Raw genomic sequence first — 21136 nt, 5'->3', positions numbered from 1 at the left:
GAAGTGATTTTCATTATAAATATAGATGCTCTCGGATGAACACACGTCGTTAGTCGACCGATGGGTTCGAAACTATGGCTTACGTCGACTAACCACGTGAGTACAGCCGGGAGTATCTATATTTATAACGTTAACTGTCATCTTTTAGGCGTGTTGCTTGAAGTTCATCATAACAACGTTTCAAGCCGACACGGTTGCGCACGGGTCAAATTGCAATCTATCTTTTTAATTGCTCGCAATAAAGTAAGCCGAGCAATTTATTCGGATTCTGTACGTGAGGCGTGCGCTAACTTACAATGTTGAACTAATATTCGCAATTGCAACTTTTGAATAGGCGGTGAAGGCACGTTGGTTAACTTACTATGCTATTAATTGCTATACGTGTAAATTTTAACAGGATTCATATCGATATTTTTGCTATTCTTTATTCAACATTATCCATACTAATATTATAAATGCGAAAGTGTGTCTGTCTGTCCGTCTGTCTGTCTGTCTGCTAGCCTTTCACGGCCCATCCGTTCAACCGATTTTGACGAAATTTGGTACAGAGATAGCTTGCATTCCAGGGAAGTTATATATTCCAGGATACTTTTTATCTCGGAAAATCAAAGAGTTCCCACGGGATCCTTAAAAACCTAAATCCACGCGTACGAAGTCGCGGGCATCAGCTAGTTGGTTATAATGGTAAGTAGATGATGCACGCGACTTCATCCACGGGGAATTAGGTTTATTAAAATCCCATAGGAACTCTTTAATTTTCCGGGATAAAAATTAGCCTATGTCCTTCCCCGGGATTTAAATTAACTCTTTACCAAAGTTCATCAAAATCGGTTAAATTGTTTCGCGCCGTGCAAAACTAGCAAACAGACAGACAGACAGACACATTTTCGCATTTATAATATTAGTATGGATTAGCTTATGCTCGCGACTTCTTCTTTATTTTGCCACCTCAGAGGATGAATCTTCAAAAGTTCTTTCTTAGCGGATGTCTACGTCATAATAGCTATCAGCATGCCAAATTTCAGCCCGATCCGTTCAGTAGTTTGAGCTGTGTGTTGATAGATCAATCAGTCAGTCAGCTTTTCCTTTTACATAATATTTAGATTTAGCTAAAGATTAAGGGAATCTCTGCCAAAACTACTCAGATTTTCTGTAGAGACCCGAGACTAGATAGGTACCACTAGGTACCTTTCATGCGAGCTTGCAACATCTATTAATCTTAAGCTCCATAGTTCCGTGCCGGTCGGCGTGCTCCCGTTCAACTCGAACAGGTGAAAATAAATTTAAAGCGACTATTTATAGTCTAAAGGCACAAAGAGAAATGTAACAAATCATGTTAATATCGCGAGCAAGTGTCAAGATGTAGCTCCGATAGGGACTTTAGAAAGTAAACACCATTGTACTACTGATAGATCACGCTCTAAATTAAACTGATGGTAGGTAGGTGTTTAGACATCCACCCGCTTTGAGGTTAGAGATAAGAGTGATTCAGATTTTGTTATGGAAGATCTTTATATTGTGATTGGTGTTTAATAGAGTTAATCACGAAACAAGTTAGTCGGCAAGAGTTTAACAGTGTTCTACCACTACAGATAAAAGCATAAAAGCATAAAAGTGTTAGTAGCTAAGGAAATAAAGTTCAAAGATAAAGTAGACATGTACAGTTCTACAAAGAGCGCTACGTTTTTTTAATGCAAAGATGTAAGTATTTGCCTGCTCTTCTGTATCGAATCAGCTCAATGCTTATCGAACTGCAATGCTAGCTGGCTTAGGTACAAGTAAAACAAAATATTATTTCATTTGTAGCAAATGATTTGTTTTGTGTTAAACTCATAAATAAAAGCACATTATGTTCATAGTTTTTTTTTAATAAAAAATGGCGAGCAAACGAGCAGTTAAGTGATTACCGCCGCCCATGAACATTTGCAGTACCAGAGGAACCACCAATGCGTTGCCGACCTTTCAGGAATTTGTTGGTCCGCCCCTTGAATAACCCCATGTGTTTAAAGGCAACAATAGTTCTATGAGCTATCGCTAAGGAAGTGCACAGATGAAAAGTAAGATTAAAGTAGCTTTATGCAGTTTTGAGATAAAAAATAGGAGGATAGGTCCTTAGTAAAACTAAAACGTATGCTCATAAACGACTATAATATGGATAAAGAATAGTAATCCCTCAGCTTGGATTTGGTTGAGATGTCTTAATTCTTAAATAATCCCATTGCCTTTTATCAAAAAGAAATTTAAAAAGAGTTTACTTAGAAAGTTTTTTTCAATCAAGGTAAAAGTTTATACCTCTGCGAAATTTACGTGAATGTACTCCAATTTAATTCAAAATCGTACGGATTAAAAAGTGCGGTTCGATTTCACATGCCATCGCTGCGGAGTGGCGTGTCGCGGGCGCACGCGCGGCGCGTGCCGCAGCCAATTAGTGCAGCTCCAGTTCGTTTAGCGGAGAATCCGGACTAGTGTTGCCAGGCTCGTCGTATGCAATAGGACGTTTGAATTTCGAACTTAAGCTCTGACAGCTGCATAGAATAAAAACAGCACAGATTATAAACTCTATCGGTTCGATTTTACATGCCTTCGTTGTTCTTGTGGGCGCACGCGCGTCGCGTGCCTGCGTCAGTTAGTGCAGGTCCCGTTCGTTTAGCGGAGAATCCGGACTAGTGTTGCCAACTTCATCGTGTTCTATGAAATATTTGAATTTCGAACATAAGTTTTGACAGCTGTTTAGATAGATCGCATAGATTATAAATTATTCTTCGGGCTCTATTTCACATGTCATTGCTGTTGTCTCGAGCTGAGTGCGCAAGAGCGGCGGGTACCTGCGTCAATTAGTGTAGTTCCTCAGTTCGTTTAGTAGAGAATCCGGACTAGTGTTGTCATCGTGTTCTATGGACGTTTGAAGTCTCTACGAGAAGCGTTAGCCCTGGTCACACTAGTGAGACGATTCGCTAGTCCGCGCGGCGGGTGAGGGCGTACACTACTATTACCTTGCTGATGGTGCGCGGCGCCAAGGGTAAATATCGCACACTCTCTTTGGTTCTGTGTGCTAAAGCGGAGAAACATCTTTTTTTTTTGACATGAGTTCGGGAATTCTCGAAGAAAAGCGTTAGGCCTGGTCACACTAGTGCGACGGTTCGCTGGCGGGGGCGGACACCACTATTACCCTGCCGATTGTGCGCGCGCGCCGACGGTAACGACCGCACACCAATTAACACTCTCTCCGTCTTATCTGTGTTATAGTGAAGGAAGTGTAAAGGTCGCGTGCGGTTATCAGATTTAATTGTGGCAATTATATATTGTGGAGGAAGCGTGCTCATCGCGCGTTATGATTTTAAGGGGGCAATAAATGTTTCGAAACTGGTCAAGAGCGAGGGGGAACTTTAATGCCAGAACATTATTAATCCAACTCATGAAACAAATAAGTAATTTGATTTGGGTTTCGTTGCAGGCTAAGTTGTGTTAACTGTCATGACACTAAAGGAATCCGCAGAGCGGAAACAACAGAAGAAAGACAGGGGAGAAGAAGGAGACATTATGCACACCTTCTCCCGCCTTAGGAAACTTGTGCTGGTTCAACTTCGGGACGTCTCCGATACTCGGGATCCTGAGACGCTTCATTCATGACGCGGACTGTGCCGCTGGGTTTTTTAGTGGGTATCCATTGGCAGTGCCGGTGAGGCCCACATACACGCTTAATGCGGAATGCGTAAGTGCATTTTCCACAGCAAAAAAAGAGATGTAAAGTCAGCAATAAACGAACCTTACTCGAGAACAGCCATTTTCATGATGTGGATATAATATAGACCCACTTCTGACACCTCAATTTAAATCAGTAAGTACCCTTATTAGTTATTATAAATGCGAAAGTGTGTTGTTGTTTGTTGGTTTATTGGTTCGTTGGTTTGTCCTTCAATCACGTCACAACGGATTTTTTGCATGAGTATAGTCAAAGACCTGGAAAGTGACATAGGCTACTATTCGTCCCGGAAAATCAGAGTTTCCCTGGGATTTTAAAAAATCTAAATCCACGCATACGAAGTCGCGGGCATCAGCTAGTTGCCTCATAAAAAGTTCAACCATACAATTTTTCACGCGGTACCCTAACAAACGCTCAGCTTGAAGATCCCCAACCGCGATAGCGCGCTAGATTTTTACGATGCCCGAGACATTTTAATCACAGCCGTGAACTATGAAACGGGCCACCGGTGGGTAATTAAAGCGGGAAGGTCAGTGAGCACTGAATAAATAATGCATTTAAAAATCATATTAATGAATTTTAAAAGGCGAGCTTATGAAATAAGGAGGCAGCTAAGCGTGAATTATTTCATAGGGGCAGTGGCATTGCTTGGAGTCAGTCGTACGAAACATTGTTTTTTATACGTGCGTATGTTTTGACTTGGACAGATAAAAACGTGGCACGTGCCTTATATAGCTCTTGGGAGTTGTAAAAACAGACTGAAATAACCTCCGCGTATCTGCCAGGCGTCAGCACGAAACTCCATAGCACTATTTCGCACTGATCCTCTAGTTCTCTTTTTTTCTGACTGGTAGCAATACTGGACCGCCTTTGCGTGCCTTTATTAATGAAATTGCTCCTTTCGATGACCACACACGCACAATGATTAAATCATTGTGCGTGTGTGGTCGTCAGTCCAGCGGGTTGGAGGTCGTCCCACACTGCGCTTGCTGGAACGCAGTCTCTACTCTAGAACACGTCTGCCCCAGCGGCTATTGGTTCTGCGACAGATATGGCCAGCCCATTGCCAGTTCAGCTTGTTAATAATTATTGATAAGTGCAGTAAAATTTTACGTCAGCGCGTCGCTCGGGCGCGATTCTAGGAGACGCGGGTTCGAATCCTGCCGGTCCGCAATATTTGATACTAGCTGATGCCCGCGACTTCGTCCGCATGGAATTAGGTTTCAAAAATCCCATGGGAACTCTTTGATTTCCCGGGATAAAAAGTAGCCTATGTCCTTCCCTGGGATATAAGCTAACTCTGTACCAAATTTCATCAAAATCGGTTGAATGGTTGGGCCGCGAAAAGCTAGCAGACAGACAAACAGACAGGCAGACAGACACACTTTCGCATTTATAATATTAGTATGGATGTATTTAAAGTTATTTCGAAATTACCTCCCGAGTAACTATTGTTAATTTCCTAATTATTAATTTCAGTGTGTCTTTAAAAAGTTCTCCTATTTTCAAATCAAATCATAAATTTTATTGCCTTTAAGTTGCTGATTGCTGGCATAAATTGTATAAGGAACACAGAAAAATATTGATAAAACAGATAAAGAACAATTTGAAATTTTGTTGTTGAATGGCTCCAAATGTTGAGAACACCTGTTTTAAGTAAGTAATGTTCATTACGTGAAATGAACGGATATTGTAAAACAAAGTTTGAAATCTTAATTCGTTAAGAGGCTCAGCATAATAAGATTTCATCTGTTACTTATAACATGCTGTGTTATTTGGATACTGGAGTGGAGACTTCGTACAAACGTAAGCGCAGTGCCCACCCTCCAGCATGATGCGATGGACCGACGCGCAACACCTTCGAGAATGGGCGGATAAGGAAGGCTGAGGACCAGGTATCGTAGCGCTAGGTCAATGTCCACCAGTGCCCGTCCACACTCACAGGCTGACGATGATAATGATTGCTTTATAAGTATAGATTGTTACCGCTCGTCCCTGTGAAAAAGGCTGAGCCTCAATAGCTCAACCGGTATAGGAGTGGACTGAAAACCGAAAGGTCGACGGTTCAAACCCCGCCCGTTGCACTATTGTCGTACCTACTCCTAGCACAAGCCTGACGCTTAATTGGAGAGGAAAGGGAAATATTAGTAATTTAATATGGCTAATATTCTTTTTTAAAACAAAAAAAAAAAAAGGACCCCGGATGGGTTTGAAATAAGTCGAGCTTACGTCGACTAAATACGTGAGGAAAGCCATAACAATCTATACGTACCTATAATGGAAATCACTCACGATAGTTTAAACGCTAAAATGATGATTCCTCAATAATTTTCTATTCTAGCATGAAGATAAAGGTGTCTTACCTTAGTTGAGCTCATGTCAAGCATGACAGGGAAGGCTGGCAGCCGCGGCGGGCCGCCTTGCTGCTTGGCCAGCTTCGCGAACAGTCCACCGACGGGCACGTCGTTGGCATCCACTTGTGTTTGCGTTGGCGGCCGCTGTTCTACCGCGAACCCGTTGACTCGGTGGAAATAGCTGAAACAAACGAACATGTTGGAAACAAATCACAAAAACCGGTCAAGTGCCAGTCGGACTCGCACGCGATGGGTTCCGTACCATTCGTATAAGAAATAAAACTTTTTAATTTGTTTTTGTGATGTAACCACAAATTCACGGTTTCGGACTTTTGATACCCGCCAAATTTCATGATCTTAGAAGTACCATATAGGTTTTGGTTCTCTTGGTGCTATTGACAGATACGGCAGACAGACAGACAGACAACAAAGCGATCCTATAGGGGTTCCTTTTTTCTGTAACCTAAAAAAATAACATAACCTAAGGGTAATTATGGAATTGGAACTATGTACATAGTAAATTACTAGTATTTATAGTTGAATCAAGCAAGACGTAATGCTAGTTGTAGAAGTGAAAAACCCACAAATGGAAGCTGAATGAGAAACAAATGCTCCATCTTTACGATACGTTTTTAGCGGAATTTATTTAATTGATTTTTTAATACGAACTATGATTGCATCTTTTGTAACTTTTCAAGCAATCGACGATGGAAAATGTACGTGACATAAGTCCCGCAAATTGCTATTGCGCTGGAACCATGTCTCATTAACATCGAAATGACGTCATTTTGACGTCAGCCGAAATAAAATATACCATCACCTCGAAACATGAGTCTAGTGGTGACGGCACTAAAATGGCGGCCACGCGCATTTGGGGCCTTACCGTTATATAATCTTTCTATATATAAAAATGAATTGCTGAATGTGTTGCTGATCGCAAATCTTGAGAACAGCTGAACCGATTTCGCTAGTTCTTTTTTTATAATATTCCTTGAAGTACGGGGAAAAATTTAAAAAATTTGATTCGACTGTTGGGCGGAACGAAGTTCGCCAGGGCAGCTAGATACAATTACAGCTATTATACAAATAAAATTATGACAAAAATAACTCTGACAACTCAGACAAGTCGATAAATAATTAGTACGCATTCAACGTCTGTATCTACGTATGTTACAGGATATCAAATAGCAAGCTATGTGCTTAAGGGACATAAACGGTAGGTATAATATATACGGGACATTTCCTTAAAGATTCGCATTTAAATCTGCATCTGCTCAGCGGGCGAGCATTATGCACCTTGCCATTAGCACTTTAACAGCTGACAACGAGTTTAAATGGACCTAGATTCATTTCCGTGCGCCTTTTCCCTTGTATTTCAAACGTTTTCACCATTGATATATAACCCCATTCAGTAGCGATTGCAGTTATTTAATAATGTAGTCGTTTAAAATTACTTTTAGAAGCCGTAATGTGATTTGGGTAAGTAAGTACACTTTTATTTATTTAAACTAGATGTCGATGCCTTACATAGACTAGTTATGTATCCAGTGATAGCCTTTCTCGATAGCCGTTCTAATCGGGGCTTCGGGGGTTCGATCCCAGGCACGCACCTCTAACTTTTCGGTGTTACCTATGTACGTTTTATAAGAAACTAACTATTTAATTTTCCGGGGTAAAAAGTAGTTTCCTTCCCCGGGATGTAAGCTAGCTCTGTACCAAATTTCATGAAATTCGGTTAAACTGTTGGGCCGCGAAAAGCTAGCAGACAGACAGAGACACTTACGCATTTATAATATTAGTATGGATTAAAATATAACACTAATAGCTTTAACGGTAAAGCAAAACATCGTGAGGGAACCAGCATGTCTGAGAGTTCTCCATAATGTTCTCAAAAGGTGTGTCCGTTTAGCTATGTCGGTTAATCTGGCCCGCCTATGGATCTCCCCATTCCATTAGAGGTTAATTAATTATAATCGATATTCAAATATCGAATCACAACAAGCATTTCTCACACGGCCGGTGTCACAGCGTTCACAATATCATGCGAGTCGGAGTTCACCGACCGCCTAGTGATGCCCAAATCGATTTGCATATTAATCGATTCGATAACTTACGTTAAGTCGACGAATTTACATGATTCGTGAGAACCGTGGCTGTCCGCGTGAACTTATGTTATATTAATGAATTGCTCATCTCACGGAGATCGGTCGGCGACCTCTGTCAATAATTATCGATTCTCCAATTGCTGTCTTGCTAGACTCGTTGGTGCTATCGAGCGTTAAAAACAAGCGTTTTTATACTTTATAATTTGCATTTAAGCGTTTGGCCTGAATATCATTATCAACTCAATCCATCGCCGCTGGTCAACTATTAATTAACTAGGCACGGGCACTGGGCCTTAAAATGAGAAGCGGTTAGACCATAGTCCACCATGCTAACTAAGTGCAGATCGGCAGACTTCACACAACTTTGAGAACACTATGGAGAATTCCCAGGCCTGCAGGTGAATTACGATATTTTTTTACCATTTTTTACGAAGTGCTTCTAACTCCGAAAAGTTAGAGTAAGGTTAAAAGCTAAATCCTACGAAAGTGACCGTATTATTACACAGGAAGCATCGCATTAATGATGCCCACGCCCACTCTGTCACTCTGACAACAGTTCATGGTCTATATGAAAGAAACTTTTTGTCTATGAAGAGCTTTTTGACCTCATTCCACCCTCCTTTTTCTACAACCGCACCGCGCGCCACCGTTAGGAATTTCACCCTCACCACCTGGGTGTCTGGTGCACTTCGACCGTCCTCTGTGCCAGATCCTTCTTTCCACGCACATGCAAACTGTGGAACCAACTCTCATCGGCTGTGTTCCCACTAGATTACACCATGGGGTTATTCAAGGAGCGGACCAACAAATTCCTAAAAGGCCGGCAACGCATCGGCGGTTCCTCTGGTGGCGAAATTTGAAGGCGATAGACTGCATCATTTTTTGGTATCAGAAGAAAAATGATTAAACAGAAATCACTCATCAAATTACAATCCAAGCAAGCAGAAATCGCTCATCAATTACAATCCAGCAAGTAGAAAAACGTGCATGGCACAGTTTGCAGTAGTTTCGTTGGCAAATTGATATCTAACCTATTGACATTTGAAAAAATAAAAATTACATAGCCCAGAGCACTAATCAAACCCATTATCCGTGCTGTAATTATATCAAGTTGTGCAAGGACGGTCGTTGTCGTATTGCGAACAACTCGATCGATGTTACTGCTAGAATATGGAATACGTTAATGTCAACATTGTGGCTAATTCCTTTGTACACAATCTCTAAACTAAACTAAAATATCACGTGTAAATCTATTGCTATCCCTTTCATAATGTTGCTTGCGGAAAAGGAAAGCACTAGATTAAGACCTGTTAATTTAGTTTAGTTTAGAGATTGTGTACTAGAGAATCGGCCTCAGTACCTAAATAAATAATCTGATGATCACCAGGTGCGTAATTTAAGCCGCAGCTGTAGCAGATTTTCTTAATTAGTTATTCTTTTGGACCTTAGTAAGTTTACTGGAGCTGTTATATTTAACTTTTAACGGCTTGTCTTGGGTAATAGTCCGTCTGGGAAACACGCAAAGTTACGAAGTAAACAGAGTACGGTCCAATGAAGAAGCCAAGTCAAAGTAAAATCAAAAACTAGAACAAAGAAACGACGTCTAGTTATCAACAAGAGACAGTTAAGTTTCGGTTGCAACATGAATGTGCCTTAATATGTGCGTTTGCTGCGACCAATGACGTGCGGTTTCTTACGGTACGCGGCAGAAAGTCATCTACAAGTACATCATAGCCTTGAGATAGCAGATTTGTGCTCTAAAATCTCCGATCTCTGTCGTTGAGATCGACAAAACGTCATATAGGTATATGAGTGACAGAGGCAACGCTCTACAAAGCCGAAATGTCTGCTGAATGCTAATTTAGAATTCAGACAGCAGAATTCTAAAGACCGATGTACATTACTTTCTGCCGCGTACTGTACTTCCCTGTTAGCTCGTTTCGATAAACAAGGTATAGCTAGGGGTGGAATAGATGAGGCTGCGTGGAGGCGGGTTGATCAAATTACCTTCTGGACTACATTTGACTTAGAATCGAATGCATTATTTATGAACTCTGATGATGATTTATTATTTATTTACGTTCAAGAATATAGACTGGTCTATATTCTTGAACGTTGTTTTACGCAGTTTAGCGGTAACATTACGTTAATGCTGTTGCAAATCATTGGGTTAATGATTGCCAGGCACAAGCACATATTAACGAGTTACGATTGAGAGCCATGTTTCGACAATTTCATAGCCTTTTTATTGGTTTTAGTAATTAGAATTTACAACTTCATCTACTGAAAGTGATCGTTAAACTGGGGTAACAGGACTACGATAAGCACCACTTTTTGATTGAAAGTTTAACTTAGTTGAATGTTTTGAAGTTTCTGGGTCAGACACTTAGATTTTGCATGCAGGGTTTTCTTTGTAACATAGACCTTCAGAAAGGATTTTCAAAATTAGCATTAGTTACTTACTCGTTAGTGGGGTGCGTGTTGTAGCGCGCGGCGAGCGAGCGCATGATGTCCGAGTAGTTGCGGGGCGGGTGCACCGGCGCGGGGGGAGCGTGCGGGCTGCCGCGCTCCGGCGGCGTGCCCGGGTACGACGAAGTGGACGGCGTCACGCTGCGAGATCTAAACAGAAGACAAATACACGCTTAACTCTTCAGTGAGACGATTTTCAACAAGCGGAGAGAGTGAGGACATATTTTGCTGTTCATGTTGCATTTCTTATAACGAACATGGCATTCTGCTGGTAGTACAAGCTGTCTTACAGAGCCCAACGGGAGTCGCGCAAGTTTCTTTCATGAATGCTTAGGAGATCTCTGAATGCAATAAAATCTCTGAATTCAACCCACTGTAATACAGTATTCACTGGTACAGGGGTTGTCACGCGGCCGCCCATTCATGCGTCCTTAGGCTTAGTAACTAAATGACTATGTAACATTGTAAAAGGCATATATTGTAAAATTTTGGATTTTAAATTAATAAATTTTATTATTTTACTAGATGATGCCCGCGACTTTGTTCGCGTGGATTTAGGTTGTTAAAAATCCTGTGGGAACTCTTTAATTTTCCGGGGTAAAAAGTGGGTAAAGCCTATGTCCTTCCCCGGGATGCAAGCTATCTCTGTACCAAATTTCGTCAAAATCGGTTGAACGGTTGAGCTGTGAAAAGCTAGCCGACAGACAGACAGACAGACATACAGACAGACACACTTTCGCATTTATAATATAAGTATAGAATTATTAATAAGGAGATTTTTATTTTGTTCGTCCTTAAATTTTTTTTTATAAACCTTCAGTAGCCTCATAATTTGAGCGAATACATAACAGGTTTACCTGGAAGCAGTGGAGTCGTGCGGGCTGAGGCGCTCGCTCTTGACGCCCGCGTGGACGGCGGGCGGCGCGGACGCCGGCGCGTGCGCTTGCGCGGGCGACGCCGCATCGCGCGCGCACCGTCGCGCTCCACCCCCACCGCCTTCACCTGAAACAAGCACAGAACAACGTCATTATTATTATGTCACTTGATATCTTAGCAAGATAAGTGATTCTATATGGATCCGAGACATAGTCGCTAATTATGGGCCTCATAAGAAAGCTCAGACTTACTCAGGAAGCGATGGAGAGAGCTAAGTAAAGTAAAATAAAAAAAAATTAAAATTCGAGTAACTGTTTTAATTTAAAGTTTGCATACTACATACTTACACATTAAAAACAAACGCGCCCTAAAATAACAGTTTTGTATTTTAATTTTTCTTTCACGCATTCAAAAATATTTCTGTGTAGGTAACTGATGTGTACCTAATGTAAAACAAAAAGTTTTCGACCGAATGTTTAGCGGGCGTTAACTTTTCTATTGTCCAGCCTACTTATTTCATGAACAATTCTTATAGTTATTATAGCGTAGCCCACAACTTTATCAAAGCGAAACTAATTTGATTTTTTTAGGGTTCCGTAGCCGAATGGCAAAAAACGGAACCCTTATAGATTCGTCATGTCTGTCTGTCCGTCCGTATGTTACAGCCACTTTTTTCCGAAATTATAAGAGCTATAGTATTGAAACTTGGTAAGTATAGATGTATTCTGTTAACCGCATTAAGATTTTTACACAAAAATAGAAAAAAAACAATCAATTATTTTGGGGTTTCCCATAGTTAGAACTGAAACTCAAAATATTTTTTTTTCATCAAACGTGGGGTATCTATGGATAGGTCTTCAAAAATGATATTGAGGTTTCTAATATAATTTTTTTCTAAACTGAATAGTTTGCGCGAGAGACACTTCCAAAGTGGTAAAATGTGTGTGTGTCCCCCCCCCCCCCCTGTAACTTCTAAAGTAAGGGAATGATAAAACTAATAAAAATATATGATGTACATTAATTACCATGCAAACTTCCACCGAAAATTGTTTTGGACGAGATCTAGTAAGTAGTTTTTGATTTATCGTGCAAAATGTCGATAAAATACGATTGCAGTAGGTACGGAACTCTCAGTGCGCGAGTCTGATTCGCACTTGGCCGGTTTTTTTAAATCATCACAATCCTACCGTATCTAGTTACGGATTACAAATTTCTCAAAGCTTCTCGGATTTTTATTACACTTATATTTTTATTACACTTAGACTATATATATTTCCTACCTGCTTTATTCGAAACGTTCTTTTTAAAATTAGAGAGTTACTGTAATTTTTTTATTTATGTGTCGAATTCGTAACGCATGAAAATTGAAACGAAAATTGCCAAAACAGGGTCTACATATTTGCATAAGTTACGGTAATGGTCGGTCATTCTATTATTTATATATTTTGCCAATCCAAGTTTATCCAAGTTTGACTGGGCTTATAACCCATAACGAAATGTGATTATATCCAAAAAGGCGGTCAAGTGCGAGTCGGAGTCGCACACGAATGGTTCCGTACCATCGTACAAGGTATACCTAACACTTTTATGTAGAGAACTGCAAGTTAATGACGGACTCAGGACTGAACCATTTATAAGTAGGAATGTGATTTGGTAAATTAATTTTTTTGAGAACACATTTTAATTTTTTTGTGGTCTAACCACAAATTCGCGGTTTTTAGGATTTTTCATTTATTTGTGGTATAATACATACCTACCTGCCAAATTTCATAATTCTAGGTCAACGGGAAGTACCCTATAGGTTTTCTTGACAGACACGACAGACAGGCGGATAGACGGGCAAATGGACAGACAGACAGACAACAAAGTGATTCTATAAGGGTTCCTTTTTCCTTTTGAGGTACGGAACCCTAAAAATAGGTAGGTAGGTAGGTATATCCCACCGGTTGCCATGTTACGCAAGAAGGAATTAAGTAAAAAAAATGCTAGAATACTATACTAATTTGGTGTTTTCGTACATATTATGGAGATCGTCACCACATCATGGCAGGCTAATATATGTATGGTCCAGAACAATCATTGACTTATATATTACTTCGGATGGACAGGGCTATTGAACAAACAAAATGGCACCGACTCAGTGGTGCTTATGCACCAATACAACCTCAGTGAAATCTGGATTTCAAACGGGTCGTTGATTAGTATCTAAGAAGTGGTGCTGATTTATTTGGTTTCTAAACCGTGAAAAACTTTTGATATGTATTTAAAATTATTTAAGTAGTAATTTCCTTGAAGTGTAGGTAAACACAAAAAAATTATAAAAATATTATACTTTGTCATTTACATCGATGAGAATAATCCAGTCTTGTCTTGAATAAGCTCACAAATATTTTAATACCAAAAAGTAGGTTTCCACAAACGGGTCGCCGCGTTATGCAAAGGGGGTAAAGTAAAAGTAAAAAAAAACCGCAGCAAACTCTGGTGACCTCCGCGGAATCTTGGCAGGCTAAAACCCAAAAGACTGTATCACAAACGGGTCGCCGCGTTACGCAAACGGGATAAAGTAAAAAAAAACCGCAGCAGACTCTGGTGACCTCCGCGGCATCTTGGCAGCCTCTGATACACATCTCGGCGCGTTTGAAGTCGCATCTCGGGTCGAGTGGACGCGATACACTTTCTACGTATCTGTGCGTGCGATCTCGGGAAATTAATGAGCGTACAAGTACCAATGTCAGGTGGAATGATGGTGACATGATTGAGCAGAATGCCTCGTAAGCTATGATTAGGTGTGTTCATGTTTTCTTTTTCTTTTATTAGGGTCCCATAGTAAACTAGGAACCCTTAAAATATCTTTTTTCTCGTCTGTCTCATGGTGTGGGATGTCGTTGGATCCATTTTCGAAATATTAAACTTAAGTGCTAATTTTTGTTATAGTAAAAGTGACGCCCACATTTCATTATAAATTACTTAGATGATGTTGTTAGTTGTGTAAAACAGCTATTCTACAAGTAACGAGCAACTACAGAACCCTACACAGCACGACACGCACTTGACTGGTTTATTTTTTTAATAAATATATCGATGTCATGTTGCATCGCAAGTGATGATGTTGCCGCACTGTAACATGAAACTGGTATGAGTGATGGTCTAAGCTCATTTCACACTACGGGATATAAATTATATTATAGTCCGGTCAAAACAGACATTCAAGGTTACAATAATTCGCATAGAGCTAAAAATTGGTTTGAATGTTGGGAACACCAACACTAGGGGACTTATCACAATTCCACGTGATTTTTAAGTGTCAGCTAACTTCTTTACAAAGTTGGAACCACACACCTCTCATTGTTCAGTAGGTATTATACATTACTAAAAGTTATTTTGAGTTGTAGCTATTCAATTATAGATATTTACTAGCTGATGCCTACAAATTCGTCCACGTGATTTTAAGTGTCAGCTAACTTCTATACAAAGTTGGAATTCACACCTCTCATAGTTCAGTATTAGATATACATTACTAAAAGTAATTTTGAGTTGTAGCTATTCAATTCTAGCTATTTTTTGTCCACGTGATTTTAGATTTCAGCTAACTTCTATACAAAGTTGGAATTTGAACTGACCGCTAAAACAAAATGTTTTAAAATCGCCCGAAATTTCTTCACGAGGCCTACTTTTCAAGTTTTTTTCGTACAAAACGCGCGTCATCTTACGCAACTGTCGCCTGTCACCATACAAGCTTGTTCTCATATAAATCATATGTGATATACAGTGCGAAACATTACTGGCACTCGTCAAGCCTAAATCGGGTGATTTATCTGTACGATTAAATCGTTATAGTGGGAACATTAGCGACGAATAGCTACTTAAAACTTAATTAGGAAACTAGAACGAAATGGAAAAGAATGACATTCCTACGGCGTCCGTGAAAGAGGATAGAGGTATGGATCTATCAACGCTCAGCTCAAACTACTGGATGGATCGGGCTGAAATTTGGCATGCAGATAGCTATTATGACGTAGACTCCGCTAAGAAAGGATTTTTGAAAATTCAATCTCTAGAGGGAGTAAAACAGGGGTAAAACTAGACTTAAAACAGAAACAAACAGTGGCACAGAGAGACCAAGAGACTACACAAAGTAGAAATAACAGTCGGTATCATTTATTCTTCGGACGACTCCATCTATTAATAATTTCTATTCATATCGACCGATATGGCCCACAATGGGATCCGAGAAGCCAATACCATAATCTACTCCATGTTATGGGAAAATTATTTCAAATTGACGCGCATTGTGGAGACATTACATATCTTATTACAATGGAGAATATCTCGTGCGTATATTGTACCCATATTTCGTGTTGGCGTTAGAACGATTTTATCTATTTTTATCTGTTCTTATAAAAGTATAATAACGTCTATATTAGGTATGTAATTGTAATAATGCGTTGCGTAGATGTAAAAATATAGACCACAGATGTAGAGTTGCTCCACATTTAAATCATTGAATGACTCCCCCGCACCGTATGGACAGTTTTCGTAAATATAGTAGCCTCTCCTAGCCACCTAACTTTAGTCTATATATCTAGATAGATGATAAGTAAAACGTATCTATACCAAGACATAATATATGCTACTGAAAAAAAAAGAACGAAATTATTTACTTACCTACTTCTTATAAAAACTTTAAAACTGTTCTTAACATTTTATTACTCATTTTATAGATGTATTTTTATTTTTCATTAGGGTTACAATGGGGATGATTCTTGTACACAATCTCTAAACTAACCTAAATTAACAGGTCTAAATCTGGTGCTATCCTTTTCCACAAGCAACATTATGACAGGGATAGCAATAGATTTAGATGTGTTTAGTTTAGTTTAAAGATTGTGTACAAGAGAATCGGTCCCATTATTTGGGTTAGATAGAAATAATATTTTCTAAGTTGATTCGAGTATTTTGCCAGGGATGGTGAAAAAATCGTTTACAATAGACTGAAAGTTAGGAATAGTTTCTTTAGGTGCCCAAGTTTTGTGCTCTTGCACAACCCTTATGAATGATTTACATAAAAGTATTTTGAACAGAAGCAGGCGTTACTTTGCGGTAGTCTATGCATACACAATTACACAAGGAACCACAAGATAAGTTTTAAATATCCAAAAAGGAAAAGGTGATTGACTGACTGACTGACTGACTGACTGACTGACTGACTGATCTATTAACGCACAACTCAAACTACTGGACGGATTGTGCTGAAATTTGGCATGCAGATAGCTATTATGACGTAGGCATTCGCTAAGAAAAGATTTTTGAAAATTCAACAGCTCTTGAGGGGGTGAAACAGGGGTTCGAAATTTTGTGTAGTCCACGCGGACGAAGTCGCGAGCATAAGCTAGTTCGATATAATCTGCCAAAATAGATATATTTTATACTTAGTACTTGTACAACGCAGCATGCGGTCACCACCCAACCTTCCTCCCACTGCTTAACATGCAGGAAAAGCAAGAAATACACACCACCACACAAAACCTTTTACAACGCATTCAACGTACTCTGGACGTTTCACTCCTACGCCGCCGTCCGGAGCATCCTTAGCCTACTCAGAAGATGTAGACTCAACAGTTATCGAAAAGTCAGACCGTATTTTTTGAGTAATAAATGATTGAGCCATGGCCACAGCGGAAAAAGTATTTAAAAATTATGAATGAATTTGGTTACTAATAAAAGTTTATATTATGTCGGTTTCCTAAGGTGATTCTAATCTGCAGTTTCCTCTGAGAGTTTGTGAGAAATATCTATCGACGGGAAGTGATCGAAAAGTGTCATGGCGTTCGATGAGCGATGCTTTCCGCCGCCAAACTTGCCGGGTCACCCGTCACCTGTCAACTCGCATTGTAATGACGGAAGCGGTCACCGTTATGTTGCAATGACAGTAGTCTTAGAGCTAGAGCACGATATGTTCAAAGTATTTGTACTAAGGTTAATTTTTTTATTAAAGTGACGAAGATGTAGATACAGCGCAAACAGATCTCTCTATACTTGGTTTCTTCCACATTTTAAGACGGTGTAATACAGAGGATGTGGCGATGACAGCGGCGTGCCAACTGCACTATAATATTATCGACGGCAAAAATGCTTTAGCTTAGAAATCATGATCACAGTACAAAAAAAGAACCTATTTCATGACAATCTAAAAGAAAGTTAAAAAAATGCCGTGTTAAGCTATACAAAGTCTCCGATAACCATGTTGGAGGATTGCCAGCGAAACATACAATTAACAAAAAAATAAAAAAAAATATCGGCAATCGTAAAATCGTTTTGCTTTGCCAGTTCGCAGCCTAATTCTAGATAGTATAGGTTTAGCTATGTACATAATGATAAAATAATCTCACAACTGGGGGCAGCTTGAAGTTTTCAAGTTCAGAAGGCAGATATAAGCCTGGCGCTAATTTCGTGGAATGAAAAAACATTAGTCAAGTTCGATATCAAATAATGATTGCGCTCGGTCACTTGTTGCCTTTGTCTAAGCTATGTTATTTATCTAAGCTTCCAAACTTTTAAAATAATAATAACTAGCTTCTGCTCGCGACTTCGTCCGCGTGGACTATACAAATTTCAAACCCCTATTTCACCCCCTTAGGGGTTAAATTTTCCAAAGTCCTTTCTTAGCGGATGCCTACGTCATAATAGCTATCTGTATGCTAAATTTCAACCCGATCCGTCCAGTAGTTTGAGCTGTGCGTTGATAGATCAGTCAATCAGTCAGTCAGTCAGTCACCTTTTCGTTTTATATATTTAAATTTAGGAAGTAGATAACCACAGCCTGTATAAAAAACTTTAAATAAAATGTCCACCGACTGTTGTACTATTGCACTCTTGTTAGATATTACAAGTTGATTATAAGCGTATGTTGATCAGATCAAGGCATTTCACATCTCCGGTGCAGCGTTCGGAATGGGTTCGAATGTCATGCAAGAAGGTCGTCTGTTCGATTTCCGGCTAGGTCAAATTGTGAAACTAGATTTTATAAATGGGTTCATATTGCAAGATCACCAATAGATAAACATAATATGTTTATTTTAATAGTTTTAAGATTCAGAGCAAATTGGCTGTGATAGAGGGTCAGATAAACAGACACACGAGTGATCCTACAGTCCTTGCAATTCACAAAGGCTAGTGAACTTTACTTGTGGTAACGTTCGTTTACATGGTCATTGCGTAAGTGTGCGTGCATGTCGGACCAATCAGTCGCGAGCAAGCGCTTTCAAACGCACACATTTAGTGTACCTTACGTAATACCGATACGACTTAAACACAAGCATGAGTTAGTGGCCTTCGTGAAATGCAAGAACTATATAAGGGTTCGGTTTTCAGACTTACGGAACCCTTAAAAAATTATAATGCTAAGCTTTACCATATCCATTATCGCTTGCTTACAACAGTCACGTAACATCTCTCGTACGTTGTTTGTAAACGGTACCAATCACTTAGGCAGTCTGTTTGGCGTGCGCCGCCATTGGGGTCAGGTGTTGCCAACGGTACCTTGTTTGACGACGCTGCTGACCCTACCACGTGCGGTCAATGTCAACGTTACACGCAAAATGGAATCCTCTAGTGCCTGTGGAAGAGTTAATCAAATAGCCTTTTGTTGTTCTTAGAGCTTGTAGAGGTTAAGTTACCTACTTACGCTAAATAAACCTCGAATTTACAAGTATTATTTTTGTAAATAAGGACAAAAACGTAACTAATTTGGTTTATATCATACTAGCTTATGCCCACGCCTTCCGCATAGACTACACAAATTTCGAACCCCTATTTTACCCACTTAAGGGTTGAATTTTCAAAAATCCTTTCTTAGCGGAGGTCTACGTCATATTAGCTATCTGCATGCTAAATTTCAGCTCGAACCGTCCAGAAGTTTGAGCTGTGCGTTGATAGATCATTCAGTCAGTCATTCCTTTTCGTTTTATTTTTATATATTTAGAAGATGTTTTAGGATGACGATATAAGTAGGTATATGTATATTATGTGGCATGTGTATATTATAATATAGAGATCGCTCGCTGCGATTTTTCACGATTCTGCACTCGCTCAAGGTACGCGGCATTGCTACAAAAAGTCGCCATGGGCAATGTCCATTGTACTTTACCGGCCACAGTTTGGAGTTCGAACTGCCAAAACATAGTGCTCACGATGGGCTGGGCCGATTCAGGCTGAAAAAGTGGGGAGGCTCCTGGATTGCCTCCTAAACACGTCGACGTCATTCTAGGTCGGATTCTAGATCGGCCAGCAGGAGCAAATATGCATTCAATTCTCCTAGATTGTGGCAATCGCTTCCTAAATCGGCCCTGCTGCAGTGTCATGAATACAAACAGAACTGTAGGATTATTTTAAAAGGAAAACCCAAAAGAGTGATATAATATTATATCTACCTATCAACATATAACTAGGAATCGGCTTAGCATATTATTACCAACGTACAGCTAACCGTTTGTCGCTGGAACTATAGTCGACGTATTTTAAACTGAGTCGTCGAGTTATCTGTCTGTTTCGCTCGCACTTATAGGTCGTAGGTAAGTGCGAGCGAAACAGACAGATAACTCGATGACTCGGTTTAAAATGCGTCGACTATAGAAACTTGAGATTCAAACTCAAACTCAAACTCAAATCATTTATTCAGAATTGGTAAAATTTTACGCTTCCTGATTGTCATAAATTTTTATTTGTAAGATGATATGATATAGTGGCGATAATTAATACGTACTTAAAACTAAAGCTACGAGGGTTCCAAACGCGCCCAGGTCTGAGAAGAGTCCGCAACAAACTCTGCTCCTGCAATTTCTGATTTTGCAATTAAGTTCTCTCTAAAACGTAAGCCCCACTATAAAAAAATTGAGTTTTCACCGGAATATTTGAACAAATTAAACGAAGTCGCGGGAAAAACTTAGTTGTGCCAAAGCGTAAGGTCCATCGGTGTCAAGTAAGGTACTAGCAGCTAAACAATGTACCTACACGCAATGGTGTTTGCTGAACCACAGGTTAATTGAGTTCCTGCAAGGCGCGAAACTCTTTAGCTGGCACTGAGGTCAGCGGGCAGCGGCTAAAACCCGTCATCTGTCCGTCCGAGCACCCATGTCTCTTTGTCATTAAATGATTGACAGCTATAATAAAATAATGTGAGGAAACCACTGACCTCTATCACAGTTCACGCCCATTAAGGGAACTTCTAACAAAACGTCTAGGTTTAGACGTCACTAGCAGACGTTAAATGTTAGTACATTCTGTAGAGGTGAACCTCTACCGTTACTTGGCTGGCAGCTATTAGGAAAACTTCGCAGCTGCCACACAACAATATTCAATTTTGGAACGCAGCGGAGAATCCTCCTGGTCATGCACGTTACAAGATTCCACATTCCCTATCATCCGCTCGTCACGTCAACATCTTCTAGCATTGTATTATAGCTCGCGAGCCCGTCTGTATTGTACATAACATATCAATTGTAAAGTGTAAAATAAACATCATTATATGTAGCTGGTTCTTCATTGCACCAACCCTTCAGCTACAATTCAACGCAGGTAGCCCTATTTTCTATGATTTGACGTCACTATTGCCTAATATTTACACATCGTCG

The 21136-nt window shown here is 39.8% G+C and overlaps 1 protein-coding gene across 5 annotated transcripts in view; it reads right to left on the bottom strand.

The window, feature by feature from the left end:
- The window catches only part of LOC117989006 (uncharacterized), a 313773-nt gene that overhangs the window by 72787 nt on the left and 219850 nt on the right, over nt 1-21136 (bottom strand). For all 5 annotated transcript variants that reach the window (XM_069503573.1, XM_069503572.1, XM_069503574.1 and 2 more), the window contains 3 exons: nt 11489-11633; nt 10626-10781; nt 6067-6238 (listed from right to left, as the gene is read on the bottom strand). In XM_069503573.1, coding sequence (XP_069359674.1) covers nt 6067-6238; nt 10626-10781; nt 11489-11633 — 473 coding nt within the window. The remainder of the gene's footprint in view (nt 1-6066; nt 6239-10625; nt 10782-11488; nt 11634-21136) is intronic.

This window comes from Maniola hyperantus, chromosome 15, assembly GCF_902806685.2.
Source record: "Maniola hyperantus chromosome 15, iAphHyp1.2, whole genome shotgun sequence".
In the NCBI taxonomy this organism is placed as follows: Eukaryota; Metazoa; Arthropoda; class Insecta; order Lepidoptera; family Nymphalidae; genus Maniola; species Maniola hyperantus.
This window is presented reverse-complemented; position numbering and strand designations above follow the sequence as displayed.